At 46.8% G+C, this 16,809-nt stretch overlaps 1 protein-coding gene across 3 annotated transcripts in view; it reads left to right on the top strand.

Annotated features, from left to right (window-relative positions):
- LOC138492054 (protein transport protein Sec24C-like) overlaps positions 1 to 16,809 on the top strand; it is a 255,965-nt gene that overhangs the window by 98,379 nt on the left and 140,777 nt on the right. For all 3 annotated transcript variants that reach the window (XM_069619003.1, XM_069619001.1, XM_069619002.1), the window contains exons 9-10: positions 84 to 199; positions 6,794 to 6,909. In XM_069619003.1, the coding sequence (XP_069475104.1) occupies positions 84 to 199; positions 6,794 to 6,909 (232 nt within the window). The remainder of the gene's footprint in view (positions 1 to 83; positions 200 to 6,793; positions 6,910 to 16,809) is intronic.

Genomic DNA, 16,809 nt, shown 5'->3' with positions numbered 1-16,809 from the left:
CACAAGCTCACACAGACACACCTTTCTTACTAAGGCCATTGTTTCAAGCTCCCTGACGTATTTGTTGCTTTGTCTTGTTGCAGTCCCATGGCAGTACTATGTCCCCACAGACCGGGAGGGGCGCCGAAGTGACCACCAGAGGAGGCCAGAGCTCTGCCGGGGATCCTACGAGTTCCTTCTCGCAGATGTCTTAGACACGGTGGGTGCTGACAGCTCATGGTCACTCTTGGGTCGAATTTTGCCACATAGAAGTAGCTTGGCAGACCCCATTCACTACCTCCATCCCTCATTCACTGCCTCCATCCGTTTTCAATTCTTACAGACAAACATAAGATTTGAAGAAAATCAGATGTATTGCTACATACTGGCAAATACACAGACTGAGAAAATGATGGACAAAGGGACAAGTAGACAGTTATATAGACATTGGAAGACCATGTTCAGTTATTAAGAACATTTTTCTGTGACAATTTCCCCTTTGACAAATTTCCTTTGAAGCCAAGCAGCTTGATGCCTACAATAAACCCGTTCAATTATAGGGTTTGTAGAGCAGGGGGAAGGTAGGGAGAAAAAGAAAGAACTATGCAAGGCAAAGTATAAAAGGCAAAGACACAGGAGAATGTACTGAAAGAAATTCATTGTGACAGTATACCAGTTAAACAGACAAGCAGGTGAATAAACAGACCTACGCATAGATGGGTAGAGTGGTAAAGAGATGGCGATAAAGGTGTACAGACAGGATGTCTGGTAAACATACAGAAACAGAGTCAAATAATTGGGCAGACCCTCCGATATTCAGACAGACTGAATCCCGACAGGCAAATACAAACATGCATCAAAGACAGATGGCAAAGCCTACAGGCAGAGACGACTGGTGGACAGATAGACCAACCAATATGTAAAGTGACAGATATACAGACAAGCACCCAACACGCAAGTGTAAACTAACAACCAGACAGAAATATGGACAGACTAATTAGTAAACAGAGACAAGGTACACAGAGAGATAAAGCCAAGTCTGGGTGAGGGACAGGCAGACAGGCTACCAAGTGGAATCGAGGGCTCGAATAATAGACTGGATGACAGACTGAAGGATGAAAGACATAGAGAAGAGTCAATTGTCATGTTGTGTACAACAAAAGCTTCAATGCCTTATTACACAGCAGTGGTGTAACACAAAATGTGGGGGCCCCCCTGCGAGCCATGATGAGGGCCTCCCGCCCCCCACTCGGCAACAAATCATGGGTCACACCACGCTCTGGCCGGCCTAGATTATCACGCTTGCACAATACGCATGAACGTGCTGCTGATGGGGTATGCCGCACACTGCACTAGGAGAAAGGTATATTGCATTAAAACATATTTATATAACACAATTTTAAGAGAACATTTGGCTATGAAGCCATAGTGTTTGCAATTGTTTTGTAGGGTAACACCAATCCAATACATGCAAGTCACCAGCAGTGCACAGGAACATTAATGCTTTGCTATTAAAAATGCCATGCCACAATGAAAACATGTCCAACTGGCTACACAAGGCAGACCAGTGTAAACACGAATAACATTACAGCGAAGCATTCCAGGCCACATTTAGACATACCTAGACTGGTTGCACCAAAATGCCAGTCGAAGCAATAACACTGATCAAGAATAGAGCACACATTAAAACCTGGGTCTCTGCGGGCTCCAACAACACAGTCGAACACTTTAAAATCTGCAAGGAACTGGTCAATCCTGTTGCAGTCTCTACCTTGCCTGTTCCCTCCCAGCCACTCTGTACAGCTCTGGCCTCACACTAAATCTCAGGACATCCTGTCCTCCATCTCCTCTTCCTCTCCCTCTCTTGGCCCCCTTTGGCCATCTCTACCTCTCCTCAGACTTTTTCTTCTTTCTCTCTGACAACACCTGCCGAGGTTTCTAGACAAGTCTGATCTATGAAAGGGTCATCCAAACAGGTGCTCCCCCAGAACCATCAAGGACCATATTGACACCCTCGGTCCAGCCTTGGGCGATTTCTGTAATCATTCTTACACCACTGGAACGTTCCGTTCTCCCCTTAAGCACTCCCTTGTGCACCCACTTCTCAAGAAGCTGTCTGCCGATCCTACCTGCCAGGCAAACTATCGCCCAATCTCCATCACCCCTTTCCTGGGCAAACTGTTGGAAAAGCTTGCCATCTACCAGGTTACTCTCTCACTGAATCTGTTGGTTGTCGCCATGACCATCAGCTTAGTTTCAGAGCTGCCAGAGACATGGAAAATGCTCTCCTGAACACCTGTGAAGATTTGCTCTCTAACCGTGATTCCAGTATTCCTTCTGTCCTCATCCTCCTTTTGACATTGTCAACCACGCCATCCCGATCAATCGACACCGTGAAAACCTGGACATCACAGATCAGGCCACGTAGTGACTGGCCTCCTTCCTCTTGGCCCATCCCTCCCCTCCCAGGTCCAACTTGGTTCCTTTCTCTCCGCCACCTCTCTCTACCTGTGGCATTCCACAGGGCTCTATCCTTTCACCCTGGTTCTTCAACCTCTACTGGGCCCCTTTGGCCCACCTGATCTCTACCTTCTCCTCTAACTTTCAGTGTTATTCAGATGGCTCGGCTTTCCTTCAGGCTCTCCTCAGCCTCCTCTCCTCTCTCACTCATTCCTGACTGTCCATCTGCGATTCAAGATTGGTGTGCCTCCAATGATCTCTACCTTAATGCCAGTAAAATGGAGATCCGTCTCATTCGGACCCCTGCCCTGCTTTCCCTCTGTCACTCTGGCCGCCCGCCTTGGGCCCTCTTCCTTCGCCTTCTCGAGAGGTAAAAAATCTTGGTGTCATCTTCGAATACACTCTCTCTTTCTCTCCTCACATCTCGGACATCGCCAAAAAGTCCAACTACCAGCTGCTCCTCCTCAAAGGGACTCTTCCCTTTCTCACTTTCCACCAGAATCTCACTGTCTCCAGAGCCTTGGTTCTCTCTAGGCTGGACTAATGCAACAGCCTCTTTCTCAATCTGCCTTCCTCTACTCTCCGCCATCTGCAACTAATCCAGAACAGGACTGCAAGTCTTATCCTTGGCCTCAAGCCCAGGGATCATGTCTTTCCAGCACTGAAATCTCTCCACTGGCTCCCGGTGGCTGCAAGGATCAAGTTCAAGACCCTTTGCATTGTCCTCAAGCCTTTCTGGGGCCGGGGCCCGCCCTACATCCAACGCTCTCTACCAAAATACCTTCCTTCTCGAACTCTTCGCTCAGCTACCTCTAATCTAGACGCTTCTTTAGGCAGACAGTGGGGGGTGTATCTCTCTCCTCTGCACGTGCCTCCCTCTGCAATGGCCTCTCTGCCCCTCTCAAACTAGAGGCGGCCCACCTGAGGTTTCGGAAGCATCTCAAAACTTTCCTCTTCTCCTCTGCTTTCTCTCTCTCCCTCCCCTGCTGACCTACCTGTCTGCTGTACCGACTGGTTGCTTGGCTACCCTCAGAGTCTCTGAGTCCAGGCACTTTCTTGATCGGTCACCCTTGCACTGCCTCTGGGCCTACCATGCACTTGGGGGCTGTAACTGTAACCCTGAAGTCCCTTGTTCTCCTTGCACTACCCAGAGCCGTGCTGCCTGGCAGCACTTATTCAGAGCATTATTGCCCTGTTTCCCCCTCCCCTCTCCCTTGCACTCCCCCTCCCTTTCCCCTTGCACTTCTCATTCTCGCACTTGCACAATCTGAATGACACAAGGCCTAGTAAGATCTTTTGTCTTGTCCTCCCTCTATCTTCCCTCCCTTGTCTTGTCACGCCTATAAACACTTATGTACAGACGCGTTATAAATGACATATCATATCATTTTATCACAGATGCCTAGAAAAATGTACAATGTTGCAGTAAGAAATTGCTAGACTGGCAGCACCAAAATGCCATTCCATCCAGGTAATTACACTTAGCAGGACTGCTTTATCAGAAATGCCCAGTCAAAAGAAAGTCATAACAAACTGAGGAACGACTAGACTGGCTGCACCAAAATGCCTCTCTAGCCAGTAATACCACATATCATCCCTGCTTAGCATGGACAGCCATTATGATTTATCACACCATCCCACCCCCCCACACATGCCCTCTCCCTCCCACACCCTACCCCAACCTCCAAAATCAGCTCCTTGGCCCAAAATTACCTCCACGTCCCTCTTTCTTGTCCCAGAGCTTACATATGAGGCTCTTTGCCTCATAGGTAAGTACTGGGATGAGTAAGAGCGGGGCTAGGAGTAATGAAAACTACAGGTAGCTAAGTCAGGCATTACCCCAATGTACCTCTACCTCATCCCAGTACTTGTGTATGAGGCAGAGTGCCACATACACAAGTACTGACTCATGCATAGGTTGGACTAATGGGCGGGACGAGGAATAAAAGGGCTAGGAGTAATGAAGATTACTAATAAGTAATCAAGGTATTAAACACAAATAGTGGTGCAACACCATGGAGTTGACTGGGCTTCAGAACTCCCCCTGTGAAATCTTGGGCTATGTTGACAGAACAGGACACAGATGTTAAAAGGCATCTGGGTTTCCCTGTTAACAAGGACCCAGAAACTACCAATGTAAAGCATTTCACTGTTAGTACCTGCATTCAAACGCCACATACTTGCATGCCAGGGGAGTGATCGGAAGGGTAGAGAGGGAACAGGAGACCGCTCATTCTCACAGTAGTCCATAATTGGGTGCTTTCAGACTTAAAGGGGAGAGTTAACTGCTTGTAACATTGAAGCTGCAATAGAATAGTCTCATTAAAATGCGTACAGAAGTTAGAGGCCCCCACACAAATATGTTTGCCCCTCTCCACCGCCCGTGAAGTTGGCGCCTCTACCAGCGTTTGAAGGGTTAGCCCACCAGAAATATAGGTTTTGTTGCACCCCTGAACACAAGACACCATTTCACCATATACACACACACGCACACCCAGCCATCCATACATTTAAGTGAGCACCCTTTCACCACACACTCACACAGGCTGCCACCTATACATTTAAGTGAGCACCCTTTCACCATAAACTCACACCGGCTGCCACCTATAAATTTAAGTGTGCACCCTTTCACCATACACTCACACAGGCAGCCACCTATACATTTAAGTGTGCACCCTTTCACCATACACACACACACACACGTCACGGGGTTGAGGGGAGCCCTATCACTTCAAAAATAAATTGTTTCTTTTTGAAATCACTCTGACTTCATAAATAAATTATTTCCATTAAGGACCGAACCATAATGGAAATAATTTCTTTATGAAGGCAGAGTGACTTCAAAAATAAACATATATGCCTCATTTCGAGTCCGGTGGTAACCGTGCTGGGGCCACTGGCGGGTTGCTGCCAGACTCAGAATGATTTACGCCGCCTGACTTCCCAGTGCCACCGGGAGATTACAACCCCGGCAGTCCAGAATGTCAGGTGCCCCCATTCCCATAGAACACTATGGGAATGGGGAACACAGAAGTACCAGCACCGTTGTTAACAGTGCTGGTGCTTCCATGGCAGTCTGCCTACTGTGGCCGCTGTGCCTGGCAGGGTCAGGCCTGCTGGGCATGGCGGCTATGGCAGGCAGACCTGTAATATGCTGGTCCGTTGTTTCCAGGCCGGCATAGTTGTAATGAGCTCCTATTTCTTTTTGAAGTCATAGGGTTCCCCTCACCCCATGACATGGAGTCCTCCACCTAGGGTCTACCATGTTACAGGATCGGGGGAGCCCTCAGACTTCAAAAAGAAAGTTTCTTTTTGTAGTCACTCTGCCTTAATAAAGAAATGATTTCTGTTACAGAAATAATTTCTTTATGAATGCAGAGTGATTTCAAAAAGAAAAGAAACTTTTTTTTGGGGGGTGAGGGTGGGGAGTTTCAATTTTTTTTTTCAAGTGGGCCCCCCCTCCCAGGACATGTGCTGGTGAGGCCCCCCGCACCGCGGGGGCCCCCGTTACGCCAGTGTTACACAGAGTCTGTGGGTGGTGGATAGGAATATTAAGTGATGATAATAACATTTTATACAGGGCTTCATAATGGCTCCCTTCTCAGCACTCTTATAATTTGTGTTATTATTACCCAATGTAATAGTACTCAATGTATCAAACTCAGAGGGATGAAGGTATAAGTAAACCCTGATGGGATTTGCATCAGTGTTTTCTTGGATAAGCACAAAGTCTCAGGCGAATGCAAAGCTCCCTGTGCTATCTTACTGGCTGAACCAGAAACAGTTGCTTGAAGTTAGTTGCTTCTGCAGTAGTGGGATGATTCTGCACCCATCTATTTTATTTCCTCCTAATGTACCATTTTACCCAGTACAATGCCATTTTTCGGGGCTCTGTACTGGGATTTCAGAGCTAGCAGGCACCTGATTTGCAGGCTGCAGGTCTCACTGTGTTAACACACAGTGCTTACTGGGTTGAGGATGGGCAGGTCAGAGTAGCACTGCACCACCTCATAACAGTGCTGCATTGCCAGGAGGTAGACAAAGCAGAGCCGCTTATGTAACATTGAACAGCTGCTTAAAGCCCTTGCCTACTCTATTCCTCAGGCTCGCCTCTATAAGAAGGAGGGACAAGGTCTAAGACTGTGCTGGCAAGAGCCAGTGCTCCTGGGATATGGGTCCATTGAAAAGGCTGCAGATGCAGCAGTGCTACACTAAGGGCAGACATAAGGATCCTGCACCCCACAGCAAATAGCAGAATGCATGCACAGTAAAAGTCCTCAGAGGCTGAAGCCCTTGCGCATCGATGATGCTCATGAAATCCCACACTGCATCTTACTTTATTCTTTTTTTGCAGGACTCACATCTACCAGCCTTCATCTTCCTCATTGATGTCTCCCAAGATGCTGTGCAGAGTGGGTTGGTTCAAACAGTGTGTGAGGAGCTGAAGGTGCAGCTGTGCTCGACAAACAGGTAACACAACAGCTGCTTAAGTTCCATCACTGTAGCAGAGACTCTGAGATATTCACTGCTTTCCAAGTCCCATGGTAGGAGCTTGAAAACTCTGATATCTGGATGGAGGCAGCAAGCTGAAGGTAAGCAGCTTGTCTGTCTTTAATGGGATTGGCCATTGATTGTCATCTTGTGGCCGATCACAAGTGTGAGTGGAGTTACAGGAGCCTGATACAGCTCACTCTAATAGGCGGTAAGGGAGGTGTTCACTGTGACTGCTTGATGCCAGTGGGCTCCATGCAGAGTATTGCCAACTGCCTTGCGGCTGCAGCTCTGTTTGGAAGGTGGAACAGGATCATCTTCTGGACCACAGCTCCAAGGAATGGCCATGATAAGATGGCAACACTGGTGGCCATGTTGGATTGGAGTTACCCAAGCGTGCCACCAATTGGACAAGTCGGTCTGACCCTATAAAGGCCACAGGTGTGAACTTTCATTATTAGATCATCATCTGTTCATCTCAAAAACAGGAGTTCAGTAGTTCCTATACAATAATTGGAATGACCAAACTCCATTTTATTTGCTAATGAAATAATTAAACCTGTCACTGCTAAACAAATGTTAAAGACAATTATCAAAACCATCCCTGATGGATGTATTTCAATATGTTGATTTATTTAACTTTTCGGGGTCTTTTGTAAGCATTATGGACCCGGTCTGAAGGCAGTAGCAGCTATTATAGGCCCTGAAGACAATGTTAAAGGCATGAGGGCAGCACAGGTGTTTAACACGGTTTACAGGTCCAAAATGCTTGGTACAGCCCCAGATTCGGATCTAGAAAAGCTACATTACTCTTGTTAGTGTGAAGCATACAGAAGTAAATAGAGGTTATCAGTACTTAAATCTGCCGGGGGTGATTGCAGGAAATTGACTGTGTGTATTCTCCTCACTTGTGGTAGTCTTTTAATGTCACATTCTGAATGATCTACTGGCTCACCAAACCAGCCCAAGGGCTATACTGTTTCATATGGCTCACAGATTGTCCAATGATAATGTTAAGTGAACGTTCCCAAATCAGTTGATAATATAAGATAAATAAACATAGGAACACACAGTGCACTCTTAGTAGTTTAACCAATTTCCAAAACAAGTACTGTGTTGAATGTGCATCTAGCATGCTCCAATCATACCAATTGTGCCAAATACACTCTGTGCAGTTAGTATAAATAGCGTCTGCTACCCTGACCGGGGGATACATTATATCCTCTGCTTAAAAAATAAAAACTGAAAGAATGGCCAATATGTGTTTCAGCCTCAATAGGCAATTAGATCTAGCAAAAAGTATGTGCTGCTTTAGATCCCAATTGTAAATGAAAAAACTACAGCAACAAACAAAAAATGAACACAAAATAGACATTAGAAAAAATGCTGTGAATTGTTTGAAATACAAATGATATTTATCTGTTTAAAGATCATCATTGCCTTACATTTTTTATGACTCATTTTCCCATTGTCTTTGGTATACAAGTTATAAAATGTCTTCATATTGTGAAATTCCAGTGTTCCCTAGCAGTACATACCCCTGTCATTGAGAAAGACCCAAAGGCTTTTAAGGTTAATTATAAACCAAATTGTTGGAAAATTATTTTCAGAAATATAAGTAATGTGGAGGCTCTCTCTAACTATCCAAATTATATCCACCTGTCACTGTTGAACGTTTTCTTTTCCTTTCTTAACAGTAAAGGGCAAATATCTTTTATAATGATTGTTTCGTAACCTGTGGACTTTCCTATCGATAAACAAAATGGGATCATATTAATGTCAACTTGTAAAAAAGGGCAGTCCCTCATATTTATTTCATATACAGTTAAAGATGATTACTTGCCTTGTATATTTAAATTAAAGACGTAACAGAAATCGACATGCAGTTGGTAAAGCGCATGTGTTTGTTGTTCGTGAACAATACACCACCATTTGGTTTCTCTATCAAGATTGTGACTGCATGTGTGCAACGAACCATGTTCAAGTGGTCATGCCAGCGTTTTGTCGATGCAGTTGCAACTTGAAAATTGCAAATATGTGCCTAGTTATATAATGATACCTGTGATGTGCATAACAAAGGAAAGCTGGAGCAATAACGTTAATGAAAAATAACAAGCGTAATCATGATACATTATCAAAAATCAAGAACTCGCTAGTTCTCAGCCGGCAGCATTGTTTTTGGTACAGATTTGATCATCCAAATTAGATTACAAACGGCTAAATCCTATATTACTATCATGCACTGAAAAACATTAACAGTACATCTAATTTCATTAAAATATCTTCAATAGTAAAGAGTTTGAGGGAGATGGCACCTAAATAGTATTTAGAACATGGTATTATCACTTTTATACATTTGAAAGAAATACATATAGTTAATGTTCTTTATTGAGGCCATGCAGCATCGTTGTGAGTTGGAATACTCTTCTAGCTTCTTTTTTGGCACAGGAGCCTTTCTCTGTTTCCCATTCTTTCTGTTGGTAGATATCTTTCTATGCCAGAAAACCTCAGCTTGCTTGCATCCTCACAACGGCGTTCTTCTTGCCAATGCAAAACAGCTATCTAGTATCCTTGATGATTATTGTCCTTATATGCTCATAGATTGTTCTTTAAATTGGCTGTACCGTGCTACCAATGCATATAAATACTGGCTTAAATAAAGTAAGCTGGAATGCTACAAACCCAAACAAAGCAAACCCTTACCTACCTCCAATGGCCTATTCAAATAACAATTGCCCTGAACTGGCAATTGTTTTACTGTTTGGCTGAATCGATTGAGGGTGTTAATAATAGTCTTATACCCAGAGATTCAGCTACGGGGCAACATAGTAATGTGTGAGAGTTGCAGGAGCTTGCCAAAACCAACTTAGCGTGATATGGCTCTATAATGCAAAAACCTTTTGAGTATACCTGCTTGAGCAATAACACCTTATCTACTAAGAAAAATCTGAGTGGTAATAGCAATCACAAACACAGGTTTGATAGCAACATAAGGGATGCAAAACGCTATCTTAGGCGAGATCTACTCGTTTTGGATATTTAATTGCCTTGCCATTCAGACCTCTGCGCAGCAGTTAAAAAGCATAAACTGGCCGATCAGAAATGGCTTGGATCTTATCGAAAAAATCTAACACTGGACCAATGGCGGTTCCTGATAGACATTATTCACAATCAGGATTCCAAGGGCTTCTGGAGGATGGTTAGACCAGCACGTTCAGGCAACTATGGGAGGGGCATCTAGAAGTGACTGGGAGAAATTCATTTGTGGCACCATTGGTAGAGAAAGTACTGTTTCAACTGATGCTCAAGTTGTACAGGATAGATGGTGTTATAGAGGTAAGATTTCTGATATTGTTAACATCATCAATTCTTTAACAAACCCTAGGGCTCCAGGACTGGATGGAGTCTGCAATGATCCAATGAAGATGAACCCATTCTGATGGGCTTGGATACTGCATGTTCTGTCTTTGGCCATAAGTATTAGTAGTACTCTCCCGTGCTCCTATCATACTAGTATCATTGTCCCTGTGTATAAAAAAGGGCCTAGGGGTGACCCAAGAAACTATTGTATCCTAGCAATGTTGGATATTCCATCCAAGATCTTTGCTCATAAATAAAATAGATCTCATGTAAAAACATAATTTCATTAAATCAAACTGCGTTCCAAAGGGTTATGGGCACCATGGCTAACCTGTTGGCATTAACCGCTAACTGTGATTTACCTGGAACATTTTGAACCTTAACCTCTATGTAACTTTGGGGGGGGCGTGGCCAGCAACCATGCTGTGAGGAAGACTGGCTCGTGAGCTCCTGCCTGATCCAACTAAATGATAAGCCCTGCAATGTTGAAACCCGCATAAAAGGCAGAACAAGTGCATGGAAATGCGGCTGGAAAAGGGGAGAAGGCTGGGGTGAAGGCACAAGTCGGCGAGGTGCCTACAGAGTAAAAGCAGCAATACTAGGAAAGCAGAGGAGCCCCTGGAAGAAAGTGGCAGCAACTGCCTAAGAGTGAGCGCACAGAGACACATAGGACTGCTTGCCTCTGCAGTAGCACTGGAGAGTCAGTGTCCCGAAGGATAAAACACAGCGGCGCATAAAGGTGGAGGCGGCCTCAGAGCAAAGCGGGTCTCTGGGCAGTGGCGCAAAAGGTATGCTGCCTCCGTAGAGCACAGGCGGCAAAGCAGCAGAGCTGGGTAATCAGGCTGCCGGGACTGTAGAGACGGGGACACATGCAGCCGGGTTCCACAGGCACACAGATCGGTTGAGTGCTGCAGTCAGACGCACCCGGGAGGTATTAAGGTGGAGAGCAGGGTGGCAGAGGCAAGAGGGCCTCTGCTCCCTAGGGAGCTGGCAAGCATAGCAGAATTAATCAAATAACACCACCGGTGGGTGCCCAGGGACACATGCATGTCATAGGAACAGTAAGGAGGAGGACCGTGGCAATAATGGTGGCAGCAGCCTAGGAAAGTGGCAACCACGTTGGGAGGAGTGCAGGAGGAGGCCCATGCATGGAGCTGAGCCTGAGGCAGCGGCTCCACAGAAACCCGGCCCTGCAAAAAGAGGCAAGGTTGGCAGCCTAGTTCTTTCTGTGCTGCAGAGGACAGACTGCAGGTAGTTGCCCCACTGGGCCTCGGGTGCTGCCTTGTTCAGTGGACTGGGGGTTGGGGGGAGGAACAGACGAGGCAACTCTGCATCACAGACAGCCACAACGAAGAGAGGAACTGCTGGCCACCTTACAGGACCTTCAGGTGGGAGCTGAGATCAGGGGAGCTGGGGCTGCAGTGTTGCAGATGGATCAGCGGTTTCAGGAGGATAGCTCAGCGGTCTCAGGAGGATAGCTCAGCGGCAACATGCTCACATTGGAATCGAGACGACACGGAGCAATACAGGTTCGATCCCTGAGTCCGTGCTTAGAAACCTCTGGGTATTAACCACGTAATAAATAACCTATCATATCATAACATATTAGGGATGCTAGACTGCACTGGGCTACAAACTGCACGGAACAGGCCCAAATAAGAAGAACTTTGTCCTGAGAACGGAACTGAGTACATGATTACCATCCGCCATTCTGCCACAAGGGAGAAATCTTGAACACATGCCGGGCAAACAGCAGAAGAGCAAATCCAGGTAAACCAGGATGGACGCATTTGCACGTAAGGAGAAAGGAAGCAGTGACACTCCGACGGGAAGCTGTGTTATGCCACAGGAGGCAAAAGCAGAAGAGATCCTGAAAGCCATTGCAACACTGCAGTCCACCTTGGAAAGAGGAATCGACGAGGTCAGGATAGATATGGGGTTGCTGTTAGGCAGAATCCTGTGCAGTGCCCTTAGGGATCACTACACACAAATAAGACTACAGGTGGCTATACAAGTTTTACCTTTTGGTACAAGCCTGTACTACTGTGTCAGAGTGGTAGCAGTGGCGGAGCAGCCAGGCTTATCTCAAGAGTATATGAGCAGTAGCAGAGATTACACAAAGGGACCACAATTACTGTGACTCAAGCAAACACTGACTCAAGGTTTCAGGTAGAAAAATATAAGTACATTTATTTTTAAACCATTCGTTATAAACACGACACTTCTATGAAACTTAAACACAAAGCACACGTCAAATATACTACAACTAACCAATTCACTTTGTACAGTATGTCTCAAGGTCAGTACTCTGTGTTTGAATGAACCGGTGTTATGAACAAAACACGTTACCGTGAATACAATTGCGATCCCTTTTTGACAGTTCTGTCTACTTACTAAACGTGTATCCGTGACATGAAATGCTACTGGGGCAAAAACACACTTAGCACCTGAGATACCCAGAGGGAGTTGGAGGCAAAAATCATAGGCAATATTTTGTTTAGGCAGACCGAATCGAGAAACACTCAGAGACAAGAGTTCAAAATTCAAAGGGCCGGAGCCAGGGTCAAGTGACACCGGGGGCCTGTTGCCAAAGATCACACAGTCAGATAGTTCACGATTCAACGTAGCCAAGGGTACTTCGATATTGTCAATGTTCCGAAGCAAAAGTTATAAGAAGGAGGGAAGACAAGGGCAAGCCTTGGAAATGAAGAAAAGGGGTTCACCCAGTTTCCTCAAGCAGAACACAGTACCTTATTCCAATGGTGCAGCTGGTGCCTTGGCAGTTGTTCATGTTGGTTTCCCACAGACCCACGATTTCTGGAGCTTCGTTGTGAAGGAGGACGTCTGAAGGGGGTCTGCACCACACAGGGATGAAGCCGGCAGCAGCGACAACGAATAAAAGGTTGCTCCTTAAAAACAGGAGGGGCTCTTCAAATGGCTATCCGGACCACTACAGCTGTGTGCAGTGATTTCGACCAAGGAAGAGGATCCTCTGGCTGTGGAAGATGAGCTGGTTATCCCCACCAGGCTCAAGGGAAGAAGACTGGATCACCTCTTAGTTGTTGAAGGGTTGATAGCTCAGAACTGCAGCAGGGCTTCACCGGGGCGGGATAGTTGCAGCAGCCGTCGTTCTCTCCGCTTCTCTTCGGTTCTTTGTAGTTCCAGTGGCGACTCTCTGACTTCTAGCCCAAGAGACCTGCCTTTTATGTGAAAAACTCATATTCACAGTGCCTGGCTGTCAATCACCCAGCAGGGGGGTTGTCCAGCCGGACAACCACCTCAGCCAATCATGGCAAAGTGCGACTTGGGTTTCCTAGGATACCCTGTGCAGGGGGTGACTACACCCATCCCTCACATTCAGCCCACCTAGACACCCAGGCGCCTGGTGGAGGGCTTGTGAGCAGAAGCCCGCCAAAAAACGGTGAACAAAAAAGGCAAACCTAGTTTGCCACACAAAGTAAAACACAAGAAGGACTTTAACAAAAAGAAATGGCGAATAAACCCAACCGGAGCGAAAAGAAAGACGATTTGGTCTAGCGGGTTTATGTTCGAGGCTAATATAATAGCCAAGAACAATACCACGTTTATCTAATATAATCGTGGTAGGAAAGTTAGGGTAGATACCACTGCCACCATCCAAGTCTAAATGTTAAAAGAGCGAAACAATGCTCTAGGAGGTACAGATAAAAAGAGATACAAATTAACACTTTCCTGTACTCCATGGAAGATGGGGTGTACTGGATCTGTGGTAGATTGACTAAGGCAACTTTACCCTTTTCTGGGGGACTGTAGTCAGCCTCAGAAATGGAGTCGGGGGAAGTCTCAAAGACAACCCTGTGCCATCGCACTGAAGGTGCTGGTGACGCACAGAAAGAAGGGGGCTACTGAAGTGGTGTACTTCAGAGTCCACAATAATAAAAACAGGGAAATACACATGGCAAAACCTAGGTAAGAGTGGGGGAAAAGCTCACACTCTTACCAAGTGGAAGAAAATAAACTCCAGAAGTCCAGCAAAGCTGCTGGGGGACTCATTAGGTGAGGGAAATTAGCCATAAATGGGAATTATCCCTAACAGTTGCTGCGGCAGGATGTCTGGGCATTGACGGACAGAGAACAGATGGTGGAGGGTACAGGCTGATGAAAATAGGCTAAACATAGCTGGGGCCCAGTCTAAAGTGCAGGAGCTAAAACAGAAAGTGGCTGAGCTGGAGAGCAGAGTAGTTGAAGAGGGCAGAGCACGGTGGAATAACATAAGGATACTGGGCCTGCCAGAGGGAATGGAGGGCAAGGACCCCACAACATACGTGGAGAATATGCTGCTACAGGAGGTTGGGCAAGAACCCTGTCTCGGGTTCACTGTGGAGCGCACCCAGAGGTCCCTCGCCAGGTGACCCCCTTCGGGTGCACCCGCGAGACCGCTGATAGCAAAACTCTTAAATTACAGAGACAGGGAAGCAATTCTGGCATTTTCCAGACAAGGAGGGGTTATCGAGAGAGGATTTGCCAAGATCACAGTGTACCCAGACTAAACGCTGAAGGTGCAGAGACAAAGGGCAGCTTATGAACCTACGAAAGAAAGGACGCGACAAGCAGGCTTGAAATGCATGTTAATATATCTGACCAAGCTAAAAGTACTGCACAATGGCACCTCACACTTATTTGACAGCACGGAAGGGGCTCAGGCATGGATGGATGCTATTGGGGTGGCCCCCCTCTGGAGGAGGCTGCCCCATGATGAGCTGCAGTGAGACTGGTATGCCTGGCCCCTGTGAACACGTACCAGGCGTGTAACCATTGATAGATGGTATAGGATAAAGACAGCGCACCTCACTGGAAGAGAAGAACAGAGACATGCTGGCTTTCGACTGCTGTCAGGCAGTCCATGGGCAGGCACCTTTTGCCCCTGTCATTAACTTTTTGTTCTGTTTAGGGGTGTCACGTAGTGGCATCCTGCTGCTGCATGCGAGACCGGCATGAGGAAGGGTGGGATACCGGTTAAGTGTGAGAAGCAGCTGAGCCTGAATGGCCTGGGCGCTGTTGGGCACTTGTTGGGGTTCGGGAATGTTATATGTTGAGTTGAACTGCATGCTAACCAATCCTGAAACCTGCCTGCCGGCAAGGATGCCATGTACGCTCTGGATGGGTTGGGTGGGAACTGAAGAGGAGCTATGAGGGCAACCTTACAGAGGGGTGAAGGAAAGTACAAGGCAAGTGGGACGCCTGGAGGGAGAGGAGAGACCGAACGAGCGAGATGAGTAACAGGTTCATTTCTTGGAACGTGAGGGGGATTAATAGCTATGTCAAACGCAACAGGGTGCACACTTATTTGATCAGCAAAGGAGTGCACGTGGCCCTAGTGCAGGAGACTCATCTTTTGGCGGCCAAGCAGGCCACGATTGGCAAAAAGCAGGGAGGGCTGCTACAAGGATCACAATACTCAGCATATGCCCGGGGCACACTGGCGTGGATAGCTTCCTCTGTGCCTTTCAAGCTGCTGGAATGTAAATGTGACAATGAGGGCAGGCTGACTATTGTATATGGGTTTCTGGAACAGAGGGAGATTTGCATAACTGCACACTAGACCCAGCGCTAGATAGCTCAGATGACAAATGCAGGAAGTGGGCGCCACCAGCAAAGGCGCTGGGGCATTACTGCGTGAGTTGGGAATGGGAGACATCTGGAGGCAGCTACACGGGGATAGGAGAGATTACTCATATTACTCAAGCCAGCATTGGGTGCACACACGTATAGATTACATGTTTATGGTCATTGAAACCCTGGGCGTATTTATTGCAGCAGATTACAAGGCAAGAGTACTTTCAGGCCATAATTCGGTCGTGGTGACATGGCAGAGGGCAGCAGGTATATCCCCAATCTCGACATGGAAGCTATGAGCGGTGGCATTGCTTGAAGACCCGTTCCCAGCCCATATGCGGGATAGGATTGAGGAATTGTTTCACCTTAATAAGGGAAGCATAGACCGCGCAGGGACCCTGTGGATATCCTTTAAGGTAGTAATGAGAGGGGAAGCAATGGGGAAGATGGGAGGCATACAGAAGGACTTGCTACAAGACATCTATAGCATAGAAGCGCAAATGGAAGCACTGACAGGGGAAGGAAAGCAAACAGTGGGGCGTGAGAAGTGGCTGGTGGAGCTCAAGCAGGCCTGCATTACAGTGTGGGAGCACCTGGGTAAGCGTGATTATAGCAAATATATAGAGATACTCCATGGAACAGGGGATATGGCTGGGAGATTGCTAGCATGGCAGTACCACGCAGACGAGAGGAGGAGCATAAGCTCTATCAGGGACGGATGTAGGGAGGAATGTAGAGCCCAGAGTGAGATCAATGCAGCTGAGGATTAGCCCTTGCTGTGTGCCCTGGGAGGAAGGTCAGGGCTCCGGGTTATGCTCCTGTTGCCATTTATTACTGAGGAGCTGAGGATTATCCCTTGTTGTGTGCCCTGGGAGGAAGGCCAGGGCTCTGGGTTATGCTCCTGTTGCCATTATTACTGAGGAG

The sequence above is a fragment of the Ambystoma mexicanum genome, chromosome 10 (genome assembly GCF_040938575.1).
Source record: "Ambystoma mexicanum isolate Mex_15411 chromosome 10, UKY_AmexF1_1, whole genome shotgun sequence".
Classification (NCBI taxonomy): domain Eukaryota; kingdom Metazoa; phylum Chordata; class Amphibia; order Caudata; family Ambystomatidae; genus Ambystoma; species Ambystoma mexicanum.
The sequence above is the reverse complement of the archived record's forward strand: the minus strand, read 5'-3'. Positions and strand labels throughout refer to the sequence as shown.